Below are 21229 nucleotides of genomic sequence, written 5' to 3'. Positions count from 1 at the left end.
TCCCGACTGTGCACCAGTGGGGTCCCTTGGCCTGGCTGCACCCTTTCGCAATCCAGGACCCCTCGAGAAATGTTGGAGAGCTGTTTCAGCCCCATACCACAGGCCAGGATGAGGGACCCCACTGGTGCACAAATTCATGCAATGGGACTCTAATGGTATATAATTTCCCCCCAGACATCCAAATCCTCTCCCTGGAGGCAACTAAGGACACAATTTCTTCTATACACTTCAAGATGCATTCGATGACACTTTATTTTTAAATAAGTCATCGGGTGGACATGCTCTACCTTTACTCTAACTCTCTAATAACGGCTGTCTTTGGGAGACAGCAGGTCACAATCCAATGTTATTCTTATGGAAAATAATTGCTGGTGGGACAGGTATTTAAGAGATAAAAAAAAACTACCATATTTAGATTTAATCATAGATTTCAGGCATTTTATCTCCACACAGAGGTAATACAGTCTAACCATGATCTCGAATATCTCCCATCTAGAACAATCTGGTTCTCGACCAAGTTGTTCATGGGGAAAAATGTGTTTTTGAACAAAACTTGAGTCCTAGATCTGACAACCCTTTCATGTTGATACATCATCAAGACAAAAAGTGTCTCTCAGGCCACAGAGGAGAGAATGCGAGTCAGTGTACTGCTAAACCTTGTATTGTTAACATCTCAAGGAAATTGTGCTGTGAATATTTTCGTTGGGTTTTTTTTTGCTTTTGTTGCTGGTGAAATGGATAATTAACACAATTTTAAAACATAAACAGGCCATCAAGCGTGCTGATGTTGATAATGGTATGAAGTACTCATGAAACAGTGATCACAGGCAATGAAAGAGGCAGAAAAACTGTTGTTGCTTTGAATAAAGGAAAAGCAGTTAGCTGGTGACAGCACTTTGGAGACAGTGATATGTGAAAAAGCGAAGATGCTGCACCCCTGGAACAAGTGCTGAAAGTGTTCCTTTAAGGCTGGTAGGGGGTGTTTCAATAAATTTAAGAAAATAGTGTTTGTTTATAGATTAAGCAGTACATTAGACATGTACTGTATATAAGAAAGGTTAAAACAGGGAATCATTTAGGGGTCTGAAATGGATTAATTCAATTGATATTTGTAACGGAAAAAATGATTCAGTTTTCGAACAAATTGCTTCTCAAACAGTCTTTCAGAACTAATTAAGTCTATGAACGGAGGTTCTACTCTAAGTAGAAACATAAACCAGTGATTTAAAAAATAGACTTTTGAGATAGTTTTGATGACAAATGAAATAGCAATCGGGTTAAATATAGCATTATATTGTTCTTGTTCATAAATTATTTGAAAACTCCATCTCCTTATTAAGAATTCCTTGCCCTAGCCAGTTTGGCTCAGTGGATAGAATTTCGGCCTGCAAACTGAAGGGTTCCAAGTTCGATTCTGGTCAAGAGCACATCCCTGGGTTGTGGGCTCGATCCCCAGGAGGCAGCTGATCAATGATTCTCTCTCATCATTGATGTTTATATCTCTTCCTCTCCCTTCCTCTCTGAAATCAATAAAAATATGTAAAAAAAAAAAAAATTAAGAGAAAAAAAGAAGATAATTCCTTATCAGCAAGAGTAATATTTCTTAAAATGTGCTGAGGAATTATTGGGCTACCTGTTAACTGCATATTTCTAGTCCCAATTTAAGACCTATTGAGTCAAAAACTCTGGGAGCCTCGCCTTGGAATCAACATTTTTAATAAAGTTCCCAGGTGACTTGTATACATGCATAACAGTTTGACAATGACTAGGTAACATATAAGCCCCATAAACACAGAGACCCTTGTCTTTTCTTATTCATTGTAGGCATAGTCCCTAGAACAACGCCTGACAAGGTATTCTATAATATATATTGAAGATTTAATAAACGTACACTGGGACTGACTACAGAATACCTTAATATGTTGTCAACACTCAACTGATTTTGAAACTGCAGGCTTCATCCATGATAGAAATTTGAATAAAGAACAGAGAAACAAGCTTTGGCAATCAACAGCCTAACAGAGTTCATTTAGTTATATGACTTGTTTCACAGCAAAGCACTTGGAAACATGTCAGGGAATTTAATTAGTAATACTTGATCATATATCTAAGTTTCAGAGAGATGAGAGAAGTGTATCATGTTAACAAGGACAGAGTGACCCAAAAGAAGGGCTCTAAAATGAGATAGTCTACATATTTTCTATTTTGTGATACAGTTACACCTGCTCTAACCAGATCCAGGAAATTAGAAAAGAAAAGAAAAAAAGCATCTCAGCAACGAAAACAGATGTCACAAGGCCAACCATGAGAGCTCTGGGCACTTGACTCATAGGCGAGCCCATTAGACCTTCACTCAGTCTATTCAGTCTTCTTTTACACGTTATTCGTTCTAATAGAATTTAAAAAGCAGTTTCTAAGTTCACAGGAAATTAAAAACACTAACTCAGAACAAAGAAAAGACTGCAACAGACAGTAACACAATCAACATGTCAAAATGATAGCTGCTGAGGGGAGTGAAGAACTATATAAAACAATCAAAAGAACTCACACAGGACAATAATCTGTGGCCATCTTGTGAAAGGGTAAAAACCCTACTCTTCTTGATAGCATCCAAGGCATCTACCACATAATTTAAAAATGGGCATTCACAAGAACAACCAAGTTACAGAGAAGGCTAAATCATATTTCCAGTAAATTTTGAGGTATGTATATAGGCACAACATGTAATCTATTTCAGAAGGATTTTCATTCATTAAAGCCAAGTACAATTTTTAAAGTTACAAACTTTATTTATTATTTAAAAATATATATATTTTATTGATTTCAAAGAGGAAGAGAGGAGAGAGAGGAACATCAACGATGAGAGAGATCCTTGATCAGCTGCCTCCTGCTCGTCCCCTACTGGGGATCAAACCCACAACCCAGGCATGTGCCCTGACTGGGAACTGAACTGTGACCTCCTGGTCCATGGGTTGATGCTTGCCCAACCACTGAGCCACTCCAGCTGGGCAAAGTTACAAATTATAGAGAATTTAGTAGCAGCTCTTTGGAAAACTATTAGAAACAACTTTAGAGTTCCAGGGAGGAAAAAGAGACTAATGTACCAAACCAGTAGAGGTAATTTTAAAAACAAAATGTCCTTGAAAAAAGTAATTTCAGTTATTTCTTTGTTGCCATGTGCGGCAATAGTTAGTCTTAATTTCTTTATTTGAAGGACTATATAGCATTTATACTATCATGTAGTCACCATTTAGAATCCACATGTGGATTATTTCTGGAAAAGTCAGGATGTTATATTCCATAAATTATTTCCATCTTGAAGGATAATTTTTAATGAAAAATATCTAAGGTTTCTATAACAAAATAGTGCTACTGAAATGCACTAAAAATAACAAAAAATAAGTACAAACTCCTAGTAATTTAATGAGATGAACTAAAACACCATATGGCATTCAATGTAATTATGTAATAGGCACTGAAAATTCTGTGAACAATAGCATTTGGCTGTCACCACACCCACCCCCTCCAAAATTGGTGTGTGTACCAGACAGTACTGGTAAACAACAGATTTGTAAATTAATTTAAAATATTTCACATTCATGTTAGCCTCATAAAGTGTATGCATGTGTATTTCTTCCATACAACTGCATTGTTTGGACTATACGGTAAAGACTTAAAAGCTAGAAGATTAAGCATAGTTGACGAAGCTCAATTTAGTATTTTTCTTTTTGAAACTACACAGAATGTTGCATATCAAAGAACAAATTATCAACAATGAGCAACTCAAGGGCAGGGAAAATGTCGCCTTTTTGTTCTTGAGTGACTGGTACATAATAGGTGTTCAATGTTTACTGAATGAGTGGGTTTATATGAATTTGTGAAGCTTGGGTGTGAAACCTTTGGTATTATAGTGTAAAATATTGATCCTGAGAGGAATGCTCTGCTGAGCATTAACTTTAATTCCCTGTCCAACCTATAATACATGTAGTGTGCCATATTAAAGAGAAAATGATTTTTTTAAAAAATTTATTTATTGATTTCAGAGAGGGAGAGGGAGATAGAAACATCAATGATGAGAGAGAATCAGGGATCAGCTGCCTCCTACAGGCTCCAGAAATCCAACTGTGACCTCCTGATTCATAGGTTGACAGACCAGTCAGGATATTTTTAAAGTGAATGGGATCACTTAGCAAGACAATGTATGGGGAAAGAGTTCAAGAGATAAGCAGGAGCCCTTTACAGCCTCTGCCTGTTTACCCAAGGGTCTCAGGTCAAGGGCACATACCTTAGTTGCTGGTTTGATCCCAGGCCAGGTCAGTGTGCGGGAGGCAACCAATTGATGTTTTTCTCTCTCTCTCCCCTCCATCTCCTTCCCTTCCACTCACTCTTAAAAAATCAATGGGAAAAATATCCTCAGGTAAGGATTTAAAAGAGAAAGAGAAAGAGAGAGAGACAGAAGACAGAGAAAGAGAAAGAGAGAGAGAGAGAGAGAGAGAGAGAGAGAGAGAGAGAGAGAGAGAGAGAGCAGGAACTACAAAGATTATTAAGGAAAGAAGAAAATTCAAAAGGTCTTAGTAAATAACAGAGGAGAGTGTACCAAGGACAGAACCCTGAAGGAAGCATAGGAATCTCCCTCAGAATGGAATATGCTCAATCAATGTATTGGATCACCTGTCTGCTTGGTCTAACACTGAAATACCTACAATCAGCCCTCTGTTTACTCACCTACCAGGCTGATCTACTACACTTTTAAAATAATCCTAGTGATTTATCCCAGTTTATGCTGTGCCGTTCCTTCCACAATTCCTTCCTCCCCCTCTTTATCTATTGAAAGTCTATGAATCCTTTCTCTGACTTCACCAAATCAGCATTTTCTGAAACCAGGTATTTACTGCTTGTGCCAGCCTCTCATATTGCATGTAACAATATAATATTCTAAATTATTATTTAATACCCATGTATGATCCATTTCTCAAAACAGATAAGCTCCAGCTACCTTTTAATGTTACGCTGCTTAGAATACATTAGATGCTCAAAGAATATCTGTCGAACAAATGAGTAATAAATAACACTTTGAAACTATGAAATATGAGTAAGTAACAGAAGTAGATAAATCAACGTGGCAAGCAACAATTCAAAAAAACCAACAAAAGACTCATTGTGATCAAAGTCCTGAGCAGCCTGTAAGACAGAAGACATAAAATCTAAGTCTCATATCTTTCATACCTTCCTTTCTTCATTAAAAAAAATATATTTATTGTATACCTACTAGGTGCCAGGCCCTCTTACAGTCATTAGAGAAAAACCAGCAAATAAAGTAGACAAAAAGTCTTGCCCTCATGAAGCTGCCATTCATTGCCATACTTTGTTTTGCATAAACTCACTAAGCTCACACCCTTCCTCTCCTGTTTTTCCCCCACATGTCTACTATTTTTCTGTTTCAAAAGTTTCTGTTTTATCATCATCATTAATTCCATTCTTTCTGTTTTCGTCAACTCATTACAACAAAAGAGTTTTAGACCTCCTGAGGCCTTCAAAGTTACACAAGAAAAAACTCAGTACAGTATGTGACAACTGTGATATACTAGAGTCTATTAAAGAGAAGCAGATCTTCAAAATGGCACAAGTGCTAGTTTATCAAAACTACCCAAAGCATTACGATTTCACATAAACACAAAAATAAAACAACATACTCCATAGGCATGTAAAATCACTTAATATTCTACCTCTCTCCTGCAGATATATGGAACTTTGAAATTTAATTAACTAACTATATCAAAGTCCATTTTTAAGTTGTAGGATCTGAAATTTGATATAAAATTCTAAACTGAAACAGTTATATATCTTACACAAATCCTGTTTATTTTATAATGTAACAGAATTATGGTATTACTAGAGGCCCGGTGCACGAATTTGTGCACGAAGGGGTCCGGTCGGCCTGCCGATGGGGGCCGATCGGGCTGGGCCAGCAGGGGGGAGGGACTGTGGGTGGTTGGCCGGCTGTCCCCGCCCTCGATCAGAGTGGGGGGGCTGATCGAGGGTGGGGCCGGTGGGGGGTAGGGGAGGGGGTGCCCCCAATTGGGCCAGTTGGCCGGCCGCCGTGCATGTCATGGCATTCCAGTCACTTGGCTTTTATATATATAGATTAGGTAATATTAGTTTAAGTTGTAGGGTGTTAGAGCAAGAATTATCCAATACAGGAGAGGAGAGAGAGAGAACAAGTTCCCTTCTATTTTCCTACTGATAAGCCAGGAAACCTCTGAAACTATTAGGGTCTAAAGAGGCAGCCTGTTGTCCATCTAATGCATTGGAATCAATCAGGACGAGGTTCAAATTCTAGCCTTGCCATTTATAAATTGTGAGCTGTGGCAAAGTGCTTAACTTTTCTATGACTCAATTTTCTCATCTGTAAAATGGAAGTAAGATTTTTTAAAAAGAAAGTAACTAAAATGAACACCTTATTAATATAATATAAAGTCATGTGCCTAAGCAGTCTTCAAAAAATTTTAAACAATATCTTTTGCTACTTATAAACTGAAGGATTCTTTTTTATAACTCAAGTTTTCTTTCTAATATATCCCATGGTAATTGTATTAGTCTTAAGCAAGAGGGATAGTATATAAGACATCTATGAGTCAGGTCTTCTTGTACATCTTGTACTTTGGTTAAATTAGTTCCTCCTAGTAATAAGTTAGAGATTTGATTATCATCATTCCTACTGATTCGGTATACTAAATGGCACTCTCGTTCCCCAATAAAGGAGCATGTGGTATCTTTCTTTAGTCTTCAAGTGCTTTAGGGAATCATAGATCAAAGGTTGAAAAATTCCGGTGCCTGCAAGGAGCAAGCAAACAACTTAAATTTTAAGCTAACTCGTAAGAAAAAAGGACAGGTAGGCCTGCAGCAAACTGGAGAATGCAGTAACTTTCCAAGTTTGCCCATTTTGAAGTACACAATGGTTCCATACTGAAAGGGCACATTCATAGCAGAGACAGTATAGATTTGTATAATTATTGAGATAACTTTCTGAAAGACAGTAATAATGTCTTCTTTAACAAAGTCTGTAAATTTACCATTATTTCTGACAGATAAAAATAAAAATACTTGAGGAAGGATCACATTTTAAATATTTGTACAACCACCAGATAGACTAGTAGTGATGGTCCTATTCCTGCCTAAGGGAATTCTGCCACTTCTGTGGGTCACATTCAGTAGCAAATTTTAACTCCTCCCAACAGATCTCCAACAAATGCAGCAAGACCAGATCTACCAACTTGGCCCAGGAAGCAGAGATGGTGGTCCTGGTGACAAGTCCTCCCACAAACTAAACAGACTATCCAATTTTGTGTTTATAAATGGTATAATTTCAATGATTTTTCTGCCTTTTCCATAAAAAAATCTGCCTATTCAAATACCTTGAACAGGTAATCTAATGGCCATTATTACACATCTATATATATATTAAAGCCAAGCGACCGAACGGCGGAATGACCAGAATGACCAGTGGCTATAATGAGCACTGCGGTGGCCAACTGGCCCAATCAGGCGCAGGCCCGGCCAGCCAACTGCGCCCCGCCCCATCACTGAAGTGTGACCTTCAGTGATTCTAAGTAAGTAAACGCTCTCCAGCCTTCATAGCCCAGGAGCCTGAATGATGAGTGATCAGGAGGCAATCTGCTCACGGTCTGGACCATCAGTCAGGTGTCCAGGAGAGGTGCCAGGCACAACCACCTTCTTCCTGCATTCTCTCTCCACTGCTTCCTACCAAAGAGGGCAGCCAAATCACACCACGGCCTCTCTTTAGAGGGCTTGTCAGCAGGGAACTAAACCGCATTACCTGTCTAGGGAGAGGCTTAGGAATGGAAGCTCTAAGTGTCCCTGACACTAAAGCGCCTTTGAAGCTTCAACTCATCCGAAAGCCAACAGCAAACATGTATACACCCTGCAAAGATCTTTGACACTAATAACTCCCCCCAGCCAGCCCCGTCCTCGAATGGCTCTCCCACCCCATCCCCCACCTCAATTGGGGGTAGGCTGGCCAGACCCCACCCATGCACGAATTTGTGCACCAGGCCTCCAGTCCTATATAATAAAAGGATAATATGCAAATTGACCGAATGGTGGAACAACCGGTCGCTATGATGCGCACTGACCACCAGGGGGCAGATGCTCAATGCAGGAGCTGTCTCCTGGTGGTCAGCGTGCTCCCAAAGGGGGAGCGCCGCTCAACCAGAAGCCCTGAGCCGGGCTCATGGATGGTGAGCCCAATGGTGGTAGTGGGAGCCTCTCCTGCCTCTGCGGCAGTCGGACATCCCCTGAGGGCTCCCGGACTGCGAGGGTGCAGGCTGGGCTGAGGGACACCCTGAGTGCACAAATTTCGTGCACTGGGCCTCTAGTTTAGTAATAAAAGGCTTAAAATCGAATGCCCAATCTGACTATGCTCATTCATTCTTAAAATGTATTCAGAATTGATAGAATAAAAAGGATCAGAATGAAATAAAAAGTAGATACCTAAAAATAGACATTACTAAAGGGAAAGGAGTGAAAACAGGAGATGCCTAGATAATTAAGGTAAACTTTGCATGCTTCATAGTGTTGCCTAAGGTGAGCCCTGTTGATTTTCAAATGTGAGTGAACAAAGAGAAATTGTGTACTGAAGTATTTTTATCCTGCGAAGCTGGGAGACTGTAGAAATACCACCACATGCCAATATTGCTTCTCAGGACTTACAATTTGAATGTGAAGCATAGTTAAATGCACTATTAAAAGAGAATTAATTCAGAAGGGATTCATTCATAAGAGTATAACTGTAAAACCTTAACTTTAAAATGCTGATTTTTGGTCAATTACTCTACTAGCATTTATTGAACATAAAGTTGTTAGAAGATAAATGAGATACAGTCCCTATAGACAAAAACAAAAGTAATGGAAGTAAAATAAAGAACAAAATGTAATTAATTAGTAGATTATTAGAAAAAGGATGGCAGGAACTTGGTGGAGATGATTACCCTGTGTGGAGAAAATGGTGGGGTAGATTTCACATTTGAGGTAATCTTACAGGATGAATTGGAGTTTGGCAGCAGAAAAGAAAGTAAAGAACACTGCAGACAGTGTGACATGACAGCTCATGATGCATTTGGGAGAGTGAAAATGACTGGTGGTGATGTAGTGTACACTTGAGTTGGAATGGCAGAAGAGGCCAGAACCCTGAGGACTCCAAAGACTGGGCAGAAGAGGTGGGGAATTCCAAAGGTGAGAAGTTTAGGGTGAGATAGTACCCAGTTACAGAAAAAATTCCTCTCCTCTTCCTATCTTAAATTCTTTATATATACTCCCACTAGCCTCTTACAATCACTTAGAAATCCTGATTTCATTTGAATAGTAAACCTTCAGGGGCAGTCTATGGCTCAAAGGCTGTGGGGACAGCTGCTATGATCAGAACGAGGAAAGAGGGCAATCTTTCCCTGCCAATTGCCCCAAGAAGTCTTCCTACGTTGCCTTTTAAAGAACACTGGGTAAAACACCTTGCCTCACTTGTTATGGCAGTTTTAACCCAGTGCACTTTTACTTCAGTATTTAAACAAATTTTTTGCACTTTTACTTCAGCTGTCTATTTAAACAAATTTTTTAAAGTATTGCATTTTAATGAAGATATCCGCTTCTTTCACATAATCCTTCACATAAACAGGAGCAGTTCAAGGGAAAAGGATATGAAAACAAGGTCATGCTTATGGCAGTGAAGGTTAGCTGCCTTCTTGGGTTAGTTCTTCAGAAGCACTTCCTGTTCCCAGGACTTGACAAAAATCTTTGATTAAAAAAGACTTATATCACATAGTATAGTATTCTCAAAATCCATCTATGCTGTCACAAATGACAGCATTTCATCTTTTTTATGGCTGAATAATATTCCATTGTATATACGTACAATCTTATATAATTTTATTAATCATTGTCACCCCAGTAAATTTAATTTAAAAAAAAAGATGTATAGCTCCACATTTTAAAAATCACACATCTGGATACCTCAGGAGAGTAATCAAAGTATCACTGCAAGAGAAGGGATGATAAGACTATTTCCAAGGACAACCTGGGAAAATGTTAAGATTATCCTTTACTTTCCAGAAAGATTCTGAACATTCAGAAGATTTATAAACTATAAACTATAAATCATGCAATTAATGGTGACCACATTAAGGAGTCCTTGAGGACAGAGAACAGAGTGGAAGGGAAGACTGTAAAGTGAAAATTAACTCAGCTTCCCAGGTCTGACTGTGGATAATATCTAGGTGGTTCTAAACTACTTTAGGATTTCTGTTTTGAAGAGAGAATTGTTATCATGGACTCTATAACAAAATCTTCAGATGATTTCTTTCAGCTCTACTTATCTTTCTACTCTATTTCTAATTTAAACTTTATTAAATTAATACATCTACCCCAGGGCAGGGATTCTAAAAGAATCCTTGTGTGTATGTCTCTTCTATCATGAGAACTGGATGGGACTGGGAATACCTCCAGGAGAGTTTTAGGACAGGAATTCTTACTCAGGTAATTGTCACAAGCATATTTATTTAGTGTTTATTTACTGGGTATCTACTCTGTGTCAGATACCTCATGCATTATATAGTATTATTTTATTTAATCTTTATCATAATACTGAGATAAATAAAGGCACAGAGAGATCATGTACTTTGCCTAAGATCACACAGCTGGTAAATTGGAAAGCCAGTCTTTGAACCCAGGCAATCTGACCGAGCCCAACTCTTTTAACTACCTCAACCTATTATCAAAGCATCTCTGTAGATCCAGAATTGCTCTCTAATAAAAGTCTTGGCCCTCTATACAAAGAAGCAATCAAGAGTATGAATTTCTCTGATGAGTGTTTCCTATTCCTAAGATGCTTTCTGGAAAAAAGGTTTTGCTGCAGATCTTATGATTGCCTCCCTAGCACCCACTCCACCCCTTCCCTTTTGAGGAGTGGTCACATGCTTTGGATGGGATTGACCCTACTGCCTGTATATTTCCAGAGGTAGGACCTAACCAGTCCATGTATCCCATCTCCACTGACACATTTATTGGTTCAGGGATAGACTCAGAACCTATGTTAGCCCATCGAATGAAGTGAAGGGTTCTGTTAATGGCTAAAGACAAGGTCACTTAACTTCTGGGTCCTCATATGAATAAAGAGGCAGGTAATCCTGAGAGCTACATGCAGCTATCTTGCTACCAGGAGATAAACTGGCCTAAGAATAGTCAAGCTGGAGAAAGACAGCCCCAAGAAAATGAGAAACAGAGGTAGAGCACTGATGATTTAGAGAACTTCTGGAGAAAGCTATGGCTAATACCCACAGTACCAATGGATTCGATTTATGTGAGTCAGTGAATTCCTTTTATTTTTAAGCTATTTTGCTTTGGGTTTTCTGATTCTTGCAAATGAAAGCATCCTGACACTGGGATATTAACCCTTAACCTCAACATTTTCCAAAAACTCTATTCAATGAAAGCTGTTTCAAATAAGATTACAGAAAGCTAAAATTTAATGCTGTACCTCCCTGGTCATGAAATTATAAAATTCCGAATTACTGTTATGACCTTAACTATTACTGAGGATTAATAGAAAAATGTTTTTCTATAAAACCATTTTCAGTTTATTATTCATTTTGGTATTTAATAAACTTGATATAAAAATTTACATGGAGAAAACCAAGATGGCGGCATAGGTAAACACCGGAAATTGCTGCCTCGCACAACAACTTCAAAAAAACAACTAAAAGACAAAACGGACATCATCCGGAACCACAGGAAGGCTGGCTGAGTGGAGATTCTACAACTAGAAGGAAAGAGAAAAGCACACTGAGACTCACAGGAGGTGCGGAAGTAAAGTGCAGAGGTACGGAGGCTCACGCAGAAAGGGCTGGCAACTGAGGACGCAGCTGTCTTTTTCAATCGGGAGGGAGAGACAAGCTCCCGACTGCTCTGAACTCCAGTTCTGGGCGAGTCTCTGGGGACCCAGACTCATACTGGGAGAAACTGGACTGTCTGGCATCGGGCAGAACTCGAGGGCGGCTTTCTCTCAGAGGCACTTGCAGCGATTACCTCGGAACAGTGAGACCCCGGTCCTCTTAGGGCAGGGCTGAGGATCAGCCATAGCTGTTTGCTCCACCCTGTTGATTCCCTGAGACCCCGCCCCACCCAGCTGTGTGTAGAGGCTTTTGCATATGAATGCCCTGGCCCTTTGCAATCTAAAATTACCTAACTAACTGCAGCTGGTCAGAGAGACCCAGAACTTCCAAAGAGAAGGCCCAAGGCCCCACAGCAGCTTGCACTGCTTCACAGCTGGGCCTCATCTAGGCACCTCCAAACTCCAAACAAAGAAAAGGAATCTGCAGATCTCTCTGTAGCTCCTGCTGGATAGCCTCAGGCAGAGGCTAAATTAGCACCTCCTTAGAGATCCAAAAGCCAGTATACCCAGTGGTCAGAGTGGACCACCCAGATTACAACTCCTTAGATCCATAAGGGACACACTCAGGGGGCAGACTCAGTGAGCACCAAAGCCCCACTGAAGCAAGTCTTGCCCCATAAGGGTGTCTTCAGCACAGAAGTTCTCCCACCATAACCACAGCTGATTCTCACAGCCAATTGGCCTGGAGGTCAATTCCTCCCAGTGATACCTACAACAATCAAGGCTTAACTACAACAAGACTGTGCACAAAGCCCACAAAGGGGTGTACCAAGAGTGTCCACCTCAGGTAATTGGGGAGGCTGAGCCACTGGGTCCTATAAGACACCTAGCACACAAAGCCACTCTACCAACACAGGGAAGCAGCCAAAATGCAGAGACAAAAAACAGGTCACAAATGACAGAAATGGAGGAAAGCAAACGACTGGATATAGAGTTCTAAACCACGGTTATAAGGTTTTTCAAGAATTTTCTAGAAACCGCCAATAAATTTAGTGAGACCCTCGAGGATATGAAAAAGGACCAACTAGAAATTAAGCATACACTGACTGAAATAAAGAATAATATGCAGAGATCCAACAGCACACTAGAGGATCCCAAGAATCAAGTCAAAGATTTGAAATACAAAGAAGCAAAAAACGCCCAACCGGAAAAACAAAAAGAAAAAAGAATCCAAAAATATGAAGATAGTGTAAGGAGCCTCTGGGACAACTTCAAGCGTACCAACATCTGAATTATAGGGGTGCTGGAAGAAGAAAGAGAGCAAGATATTGAAAACCTATTTGAAGAAATAATGACAGAAAACTTCCCCTACCTGGTGAAAGAAATAGACTTACAAGTCCAGGATGCACAGAGAACCCCAAACAAAAGGAATCCAAAGAGGACCACACCAAGACACATCATAATTAAAATGCCAAGAGCAAAAGACAAAGAGAGAATCTTAAAAGCAGCAAGAGAAAAAAAGTCAGTTACCTACAAGGGAGTACCCATACGACTGTCAACTGATTTCTCAACAGAAACTATGCAGGACAGAAGAGAGTGGCAAGAAATATTCAAAGTGATGAATAGCAAGAACTTACACCAAGATTACTTTATCCAGCAAAGCTATCATTCAAAATTGAAGTAGAGTTCCATATTTTCCTAGTACTATGTCTTTCCTACAATAAAACGCACATTAGGATGCTTGTGTATGTAATATTTATGTCCCTTTAAATTTAAGACATACAACATATATTACAAATAGGGTGATTATATAATTTATCATTCAACTATTAAAAAAAAACTCAAGATGCTTAACTAAGATTTATACTTAATAAAAAGGCAAATTAAAAAAATTTAATTAGTATAGCAGGTACGAGCTATTATTAAATATATTTGCATTTTTTCCTTTGGGCTTTTTTTTTTGGTTTTCTTGGTGGCTAAATGGAATGGGATTTTATGAGATGGAATAGAACAAAAAAAAATATAACATAAGATTCTCTTCTTTCTTGACTTGAATATTTAAGGGTTTACACATTTCTTGAGGTTACTGCAATACTAATTTCTACTTTTATCTAAATGAATGACAGACTCTTATATTTGATTAACATGAGAGTTATAATTCTTATAAGATCTGACTAAAATTTAATAGCAGAGAGCTATGAGACTTTATTACTAAAAGTAAAGTCCTGTTAAGTAACACTAATCCTTAAGAGCATTATTTATAAATTAGAGGCCTCGTGCACGAATTCATGCACATGTGGCCCCCCCCCAACCCCCCCAATGTGGGCCTATTGGGCCGGGCCGGTGGGAGGGAGGGGGCGTGGGCTGATGGGGGCAGGGCCGGCTAGGGGGAGTGGCTGTGGGAGGCTGGCCGGCCAGCCGGGGGTGCGCATCATAGCGACCGGTCGTTCCGGCGTCCCGGTTGCTTGGCTTTTGTATATATAGATATAAAATACACTTGTTAATATACCCATTTATGGTACTAAAAGTGTAGTTCAACTGCTATTTGCTAAAATACAATACAGTAAAATCTCACTGAGTAACAAAAAAACCCTTACTGACTTAAGAAAAGGTTTTGACAAATAAATGGAAGACTATTCAACACTTTATATTTTGAAAAAATTCTTAATTGTTGATGAAATAGATTTACACTTGTTTTATAATCACTTCCTCTTCTCAAAGAAAGACGTGTGTGCATGCATATGCACATGTGTGCATATATACATGTGTATATGGACTGAAAAATCAACTCCAGGTTTCAAGTGCAGTTCAGAGTAAGAAAATTAAAGAAGCTGAGTGTTGTTGAGTCCTATGTTTCTATACCTGGAGTTTCACCATTCCTTTCTATTTCAACCCATTTCAACCCAACAAATCTTTTTGGGTTTTTAATATTTGTAACACATTATGCTACGTGCAGAGAATACAAAAAAGAGGGAGGAAGAGTGAGAAGAAAAATGAAATTCACAGTCCCTGTTTTTAGGAAATTCATAATCTTGTAGAAGATGTATGTAAACAGTAGAAAACAGACATTTATATAAACCATTAAAGAAGAATAAATAAGTATGTGAAATGTAGAAAAGGAGGGTGGCAGATCCTAACTGGAGTGGGAGTAGAAGCTATGAGAAGGTTTCCCTAAGTGACAACTGGGTTGGTTTTAAAGCCTCAGAAGGATCTTGGCAGAAGGTAGATAAGGCATACTAGGTGGAATATGCAGCATGTAACAAAGGCATAAGATGTAAAAGTGCCTAGCACATCTGGGGTAACAACTTCTAGTGTGATACAGCCATTTGATGTCTAGGTAAAGGAGATTATTTGAAAATGAAGTCAGAAAGTGAGACTAGAGCCAGATTATCAAAAACTTGAATGTTGTTAAGAAGTAGATAGTCAGGGCATCCCTGAAAAACTTTGAGCATATTTGTGATGATATATCTAGGTACAGCATAGTTCAAGTACTGAATTGCCAATTCTGTCCTGCACTAGAGCAAGGATGGCAATAAATGTAAGTTATATGGTACATACATTAGAAAGTGTTATGTGCTATGAAGAAAATACAAGTATAGAAGGAAATAGCATGGTCAGGATGGGCCTTATTAAAGTAGAATCTGAAAAGAGTCTTGAAAGAGGTGAGGAGTTGAGCCGTGCAGTTAATCTGGAGAAAATACATTGCAAACAGAAAAGCACATCCAAAACAAAGGCCCTATTACAGAAGTGTGCCTAGAGTACTATGGACTATAAGGAGATGAATGTGGAGAGAAGGGGGCGGAATGACAGGGTGATCATGTAGGACCCTGCAGACAACTGCAAGGGCTTTAATTTTATTCTGAATAATATAGCAAGCATTGCAAGTGACATGTGAGCAGAGGAATGGCATGACTTGACAGATTTTAAGAGAACTGCTCTGACTACTGTGCTGACAACAGACTACAGTGGGGCAAAGGTGGAAGCAGGAACTCGGCTAGGAGGCTACTGCAGTGATCCAGGTGAGAAATGACAGATCATGTGGGTGATGAGAAACAGTCAGACTGCAGATGTGTAATATTTAAAGGTAGTGTTAATCAGATTTTTCTGACACATTGGAGTGGGGTGTGAGAGAGGAGACAGGAATGTGATCAAGGTTCTGGACTGACAAAATGGGAGGGCAGAGTTAATTCAAATGAGAAAGACTGCTGGTGGAGCAGGTTTTTGGGGAAAGATGGGAAGTTCAATTTTTTTTTTTTTTTAAATATATTTTATTGATTTTTTACAGAGAGGAAGGGAGGGAGATAGAGAGTCAGAAACATCGATGAGAGAGAAACATCGACCAGCCGCCTCCTGCACATCCCCCACCGGGGATGTGCCCGCAACCCAGGTACATGCCCTTGACCGGAATCGAACCTGGGACCCCTCAGTCCGCAGGCCGACGCTCTATCCACTGAGCCAAACCGGTTTCGGCGGAAGTTCAATTTTTGACATATTCGAAATATCTACTGGACATTGAACCAGGCTTTGGGGTGTATAAGTTTGGAGTTCAAAGAAAAGTTCTGGGCTGGAGCTTCTGTTTGTTCTGCCTACAACAAATCCTGCATTCCAGGCTTGCAGGACTATAAGCAAGTCTCTACTGTGTTCCCCAAGTCTTTGTGCCTTCATATCTCTGTTTAGAGCGGGGGGGGGGGGGGGGGGGGGGCAAACTTTTTGACTCGAGGGCCACAATGGGTTCTTAAACTGGACCGGAGGGCCGGAACAAAAGCATGGATGGAGTGTTTGTGTGAACTAATATAAATTCAAAGTAAACATCATTACATAAAAGGGTACGGTCTTCTTTTTTTTAGTTTTATTCATTTCAAATGGGCCGTATCCGGCCCGCGGGCCGTAGTTTGCCCATGGCTGGTTCAGAGTGTTCTTACTCCTGTGTTTTCCCACTTGGTAAAAAATTCTCCCTCTTCAAAACTTATGGTAGGCATCTGTTTTATGAAACTCAGATGATTACCATCTCCTGAAGCACCCTATTTCCTTAAGCCACTTAAGTAACTGAAATATGCAATGGCTGGTGTTTTAACACACTATAAAGGCTAAACAATTTTAATTTCTTTTTTGTTAAGAAAAAAAGCAGCCATTTCATAAGCACCAGCGACTTGCCTGCTCATTATCAGAAATCTTTAGAAACCTTTAAAGAAAATAAAGACCACAGAAAAAATCTTGGCAAGCAGCTGAGTAACCAGATTTTGCATTTTCCAATTTCAGTAGTTATTTGAAGACAAATCTTAAAAGACTTTACAGGCTAAAAACAAAGAGAGAAACATCTTCTGCAAAAGTTCCAAAGTTATTTTCTGTTATAAATTTTTTTTCATTTTGATTGTCATACTTTTATTTGCTGTGGGGAGGCATTTAAATTAGAGGAATTATTGGACAAGAAAACCAGTCTCTTTTTTTCATTCCCAAGAAATAAACTCTAATCTAATCGAGAAGAGGGGAAAAATTCAAAAGATGATGTGCAATTTAGAGATGATCCAACTCAACCAGCCTCTTTTATAAATGAGAATACTGAAATCCGAGAGGCTGCCACTACCACATGAGCAGGTATTCTCAACTACCAGCTCTGTGTAGTTACAGTCTACTAAAATGAAGCTCCACCGGGCAGAATTTCGTCTGTTTTGTTTCACATAGTAAGTACTGAAACAAATAAATTTATGATTCTAAACTATATGGGGTTGAAATACATTCAATATAAACTATAAAAGTATAATACAATTCTTCAGGGTTTAAAAATTGCTGCCTCTGAAAGTCGAAAAACTTAAAATATCAAGAATTTGTAGTCATTCTTTAAATATTAATTACAAAATGTTAGCCACATACAAAAGTGGGAAAGTGAGGACCCTGAAACAAAAGCTCTAACAAAGTAATAAGTTTATAAAATGTTCTCTGCAGATTAAGAGTAAAGGATGGTATTCTACTAATATACTTGCTTTATACAGTGTAGTATTTTAGATATTATGGGAAGATTATAACCTTTGAAAATACAATAGTACAAAGATATCATTACACAGCTTTGGAAAATCAAGATTTATATGGACAACTAAAAAAAGAAGTTTTAAAATGTTTGATTCCATATTATAAACAGCCCATGTTCTGAAAGTTCCATTACCAAAGAAACTCTTACTTGGGGTTTTTAAAAACTGAAGTATAGCCGAAACCGGTTTGGCTCAGTGGATAGAGCGTAGCCTTGCGGACTGAAGGGTCCCAGGTTCGATTCCGGTCAGGGGCATGTACCTGGGTTGTGGGCACATCCCCAGTGGGGGGTGTGCAGGAGGCAGCTGATAGATGTTTCTCTCTCATCGATGTTTCTGACTCTCTATCTCTCTCCCTTCCTCTCTGTAAAAAATCAATAAAATATATATAAAAACAAAAAACAAAAAAACCCCTGAAGTATAAATGGCATATAACATTATATTTTTAGGTGTAGTTTTAGTTGTTCAACATAATGACTTGATAATCATATACATTTCAAAATGATCACCACAATAAGTGTAGTTAACGCTAGTTACCATACATAGTTACAAAACATTTTTTCTTATGATGAGAATTTTTAAGATCTACTCTCTTAGCAACTTTCAAATATGCAATAAAGTATTATTAAATGTAGTCACCCTGCTGTAAACTACATTCCTATGACTTATTTTATAACTGGAATTTTGTTCTTACTTGGTTTTAAAACCAAACAGCTTTTGAAAACCCTTTCAATTATAACGATAGTTGCAGTCAATAGGCAATCTAAATATGCATTTCAATCCCCAAAAGGAAATATCAGGTACTATTTTAAAGTTAAAAAACACCAACCTCTTTAATCTCATGTAGTTTTCACTTGCAGCAGGTCGGCATTCAGCTCTTTGTACCACTATTCCTTCCAATGAAAGCTTATCTTGAATGGAAAGAAAAAAATAACAAATGTATTCAGAGTTAACATTTATCATATTCAAGATTGTATTCTGACACATTACCCACAGTAATAATAAAATAAATAATAAAAATCAAAGAAACAAAAGGAATATATTTTAAAATTACAGTTTACATTCAATATTATTCTGTAATAGTGTTAGGTATACAGTATAGAGGTTAGACATTTATATAATTCATGAAGTGATACCCCCAATAAGTCTAGTACCCACCTGGCCTCATACACAGTTATTATTATATTATTGACTATATTCCCTATGCTGTAATTTACATCTCTGTGACTATTCTGTAACTACCATTTTGTATTTTTTTTTGAAGGCCAGTCCATTGGATCTTATATTTCTTTTCTTTTTTAAAATATTTTACTGATTTTTTTTTTTTTACAGAGAGGAAGAGAAAGGGATAGAGAGTTAGAAACATCGATGAGAGAGAAACATCGATCAGCTGCCCCCTACACGACCCCTACTAGGGATGTACCCACAACCAAGGTACATGCCCTTGACCGAAATCGAACCTTGGGACCCTTCAGTCCGCATGCTGACGTTCTATCCACTGAGCCAAACCGGATACGGCGTTATATTTCTTTTTTAAAAATAACTTTTTATTGATTTCAGAGAGAAGGGAGAGGGAGAGACAGAAACATCAATGATGAAAGAGAATCATGGATCGGCTGCCTCCTGCACGCTCCCTACTGGGGATCGAGCCGGCAACCTGGGCATGTGCCCTTGGCCGGAAGTGAACCTGGGACCCTTCCGTCCGCAGGCCGACGCTCTATCCACTGAGCCAAACCGGCTAGGAACAATTTGTATTTCTTAATCTCTTCACCTGTTTTACCAAACTCCCCACCCCATTTTCCTCTGTCAACTGTCAGTCTGTTCTCTGTATCTATGAGTCTGTTTCTATCTTGTTTGTTTATTTTTTTCAAAAGGAATTAAAGTTTATAGTAGAGTCATTGGTCAGAATAGAGAAAAACTTTATTCTTGGCTAGTAAAAACACAGGCTCCTGTCAGGTTTATTTATTGGGCTGCTGCAACTCCTTGCCAATAAAATAGCTTTTATGCATTTAGCTCTTTCTCGAGAGTAGCTTAAAAGGACGTAAAATTTTAAAAATTGAATATATACAAGCATACACATCCATATATATGTAAATAAAATCCTAGAACACATAATGACTTGAACAGCCAGCCTAAAAAATATTGTGAAACTGGGCAGGTCCATTGTCTAGGTTATTCTGTGTACCAGTTCTGCCTGCCAGTTGCTCTGACTTCTCTTTCCAGCAGAATCATTAATTTGGGTGTGTCCAAACTAGACATTGAAGTGCTATGAATAATTGTCCAAATAGAAGGACAATTTTTCCTACCATTAAAAAGATTTTTCTTGGTGACCCTCATACAAAATTCAGGAGAAATGAAAGAAGGAAACAAAAGTTAGCACTACTGTGTGCCTACTAGGCACCAAGCATTATGGCAAAGTCACTTAAAATACTGTATCTTATTTGATAATACATATGACTATCCCATGGAGTATCAGCTTTGCTACAGTCTGGAAATGTATGACTATAGTTAGGAAAAGCTATGGCTCAGTCATATTTCTGTGAGAATTCACCCAGGTTTTGAGAAGAGAATCAGGAAATCCTTTGGCTCATCAGCCATGCATTTATGATTCAGCTCTTCAGGGTGAATGACTTTATGCATTACTCTAACATTAACTAAATGCTTACTATGTGAGGGCACTGTCTAGGCCAGTGATGGCGAACCTATGACACGCGTGTCAGAGGTGACACGCGAACTCATTTTTTTGGTTGATTTTTCTTTGTTAAATGGCATTTAAATATATAAAATAAATATCAAAAGTATAAGTCTTTGTTTTACTATGGTTGCAAATATCAAAAAATTTCTATATGTGACACGGCACCATAGTTAAGTTAGGGTTTTTCAAAATGCTGACACGCTGAGCTCAAAAGGTTCGCCATCACTGGTCTAGGCATTGTGGAATCAAAGATGATTAAGACACAGTACTATCTTCAGGAAGCATGCAGTTCCCTGGGGGAGAGAGATAAACTAACCAAATTGTAAAGTGCAGACAGAACTGCACTTACAAGATTTATACTAGAAAAACTCTCATAGGGTGATGACCTTTCTTAATTTTGTCTTCAAAATCCAGGGGGCTCCCTGTTGTAGCCCATATGCAATAATTGTGAACCATATGTAATTCAATGGTTCAAGAATCTGTCAGTGCAACATACGCAACAAATCTCAAAAACAACCTGTTCGATGACAAAAAGAGCAATGATGAGAAATGCCTACCTTACATCAAAGTATGCCAGGAAGGAAATAATGATAAGCCCCTATTTTATTAAGT

General features: G+C 38.7%; 1 protein-coding gene across 2 annotated transcripts in view; it reads right to left on the bottom strand.

Annotated features, from left to right (window-relative positions):
• Window positions 1-21229, bottom strand: part of GTF2F2 (general transcription factor IIF subunit 2) — a 157461-nt gene that overhangs the window by 65970 nt on the left and 70262 nt on the right. For both annotated transcript variants that reach the window (XR_004965697.1, XM_036296841.1), the window contains exon 5: window positions 18752-18833. Coding sequence is in view for 1 of the 2 variants with exons in the window: in XM_036296841.1 (XP_036152734.1) it covers window positions 18752-18833 (82 nt within the window). In the remaining variant the exon portion in view is untranslated. The remainder of the gene's footprint in view (window positions 1-18751; window positions 18834-21229) is intronic.

Source organism: Myotis myotis, unplaced genomic scaffold (genome assembly GCF_014108235.1).
Source record: "Myotis myotis isolate mMyoMyo1 unplaced genomic scaffold, mMyoMyo1.p scaffold_m19_p_3, whole genome shotgun sequence".
NCBI lineage: Eukaryota > Metazoa > Chordata > Mammalia > Chiroptera > Vespertilionidae > Myotis > Myotis myotis.
Note: the sequence above shows the minus strand (reverse complement) of the source record. Positions and strands in the feature narration are given on the sequence as shown.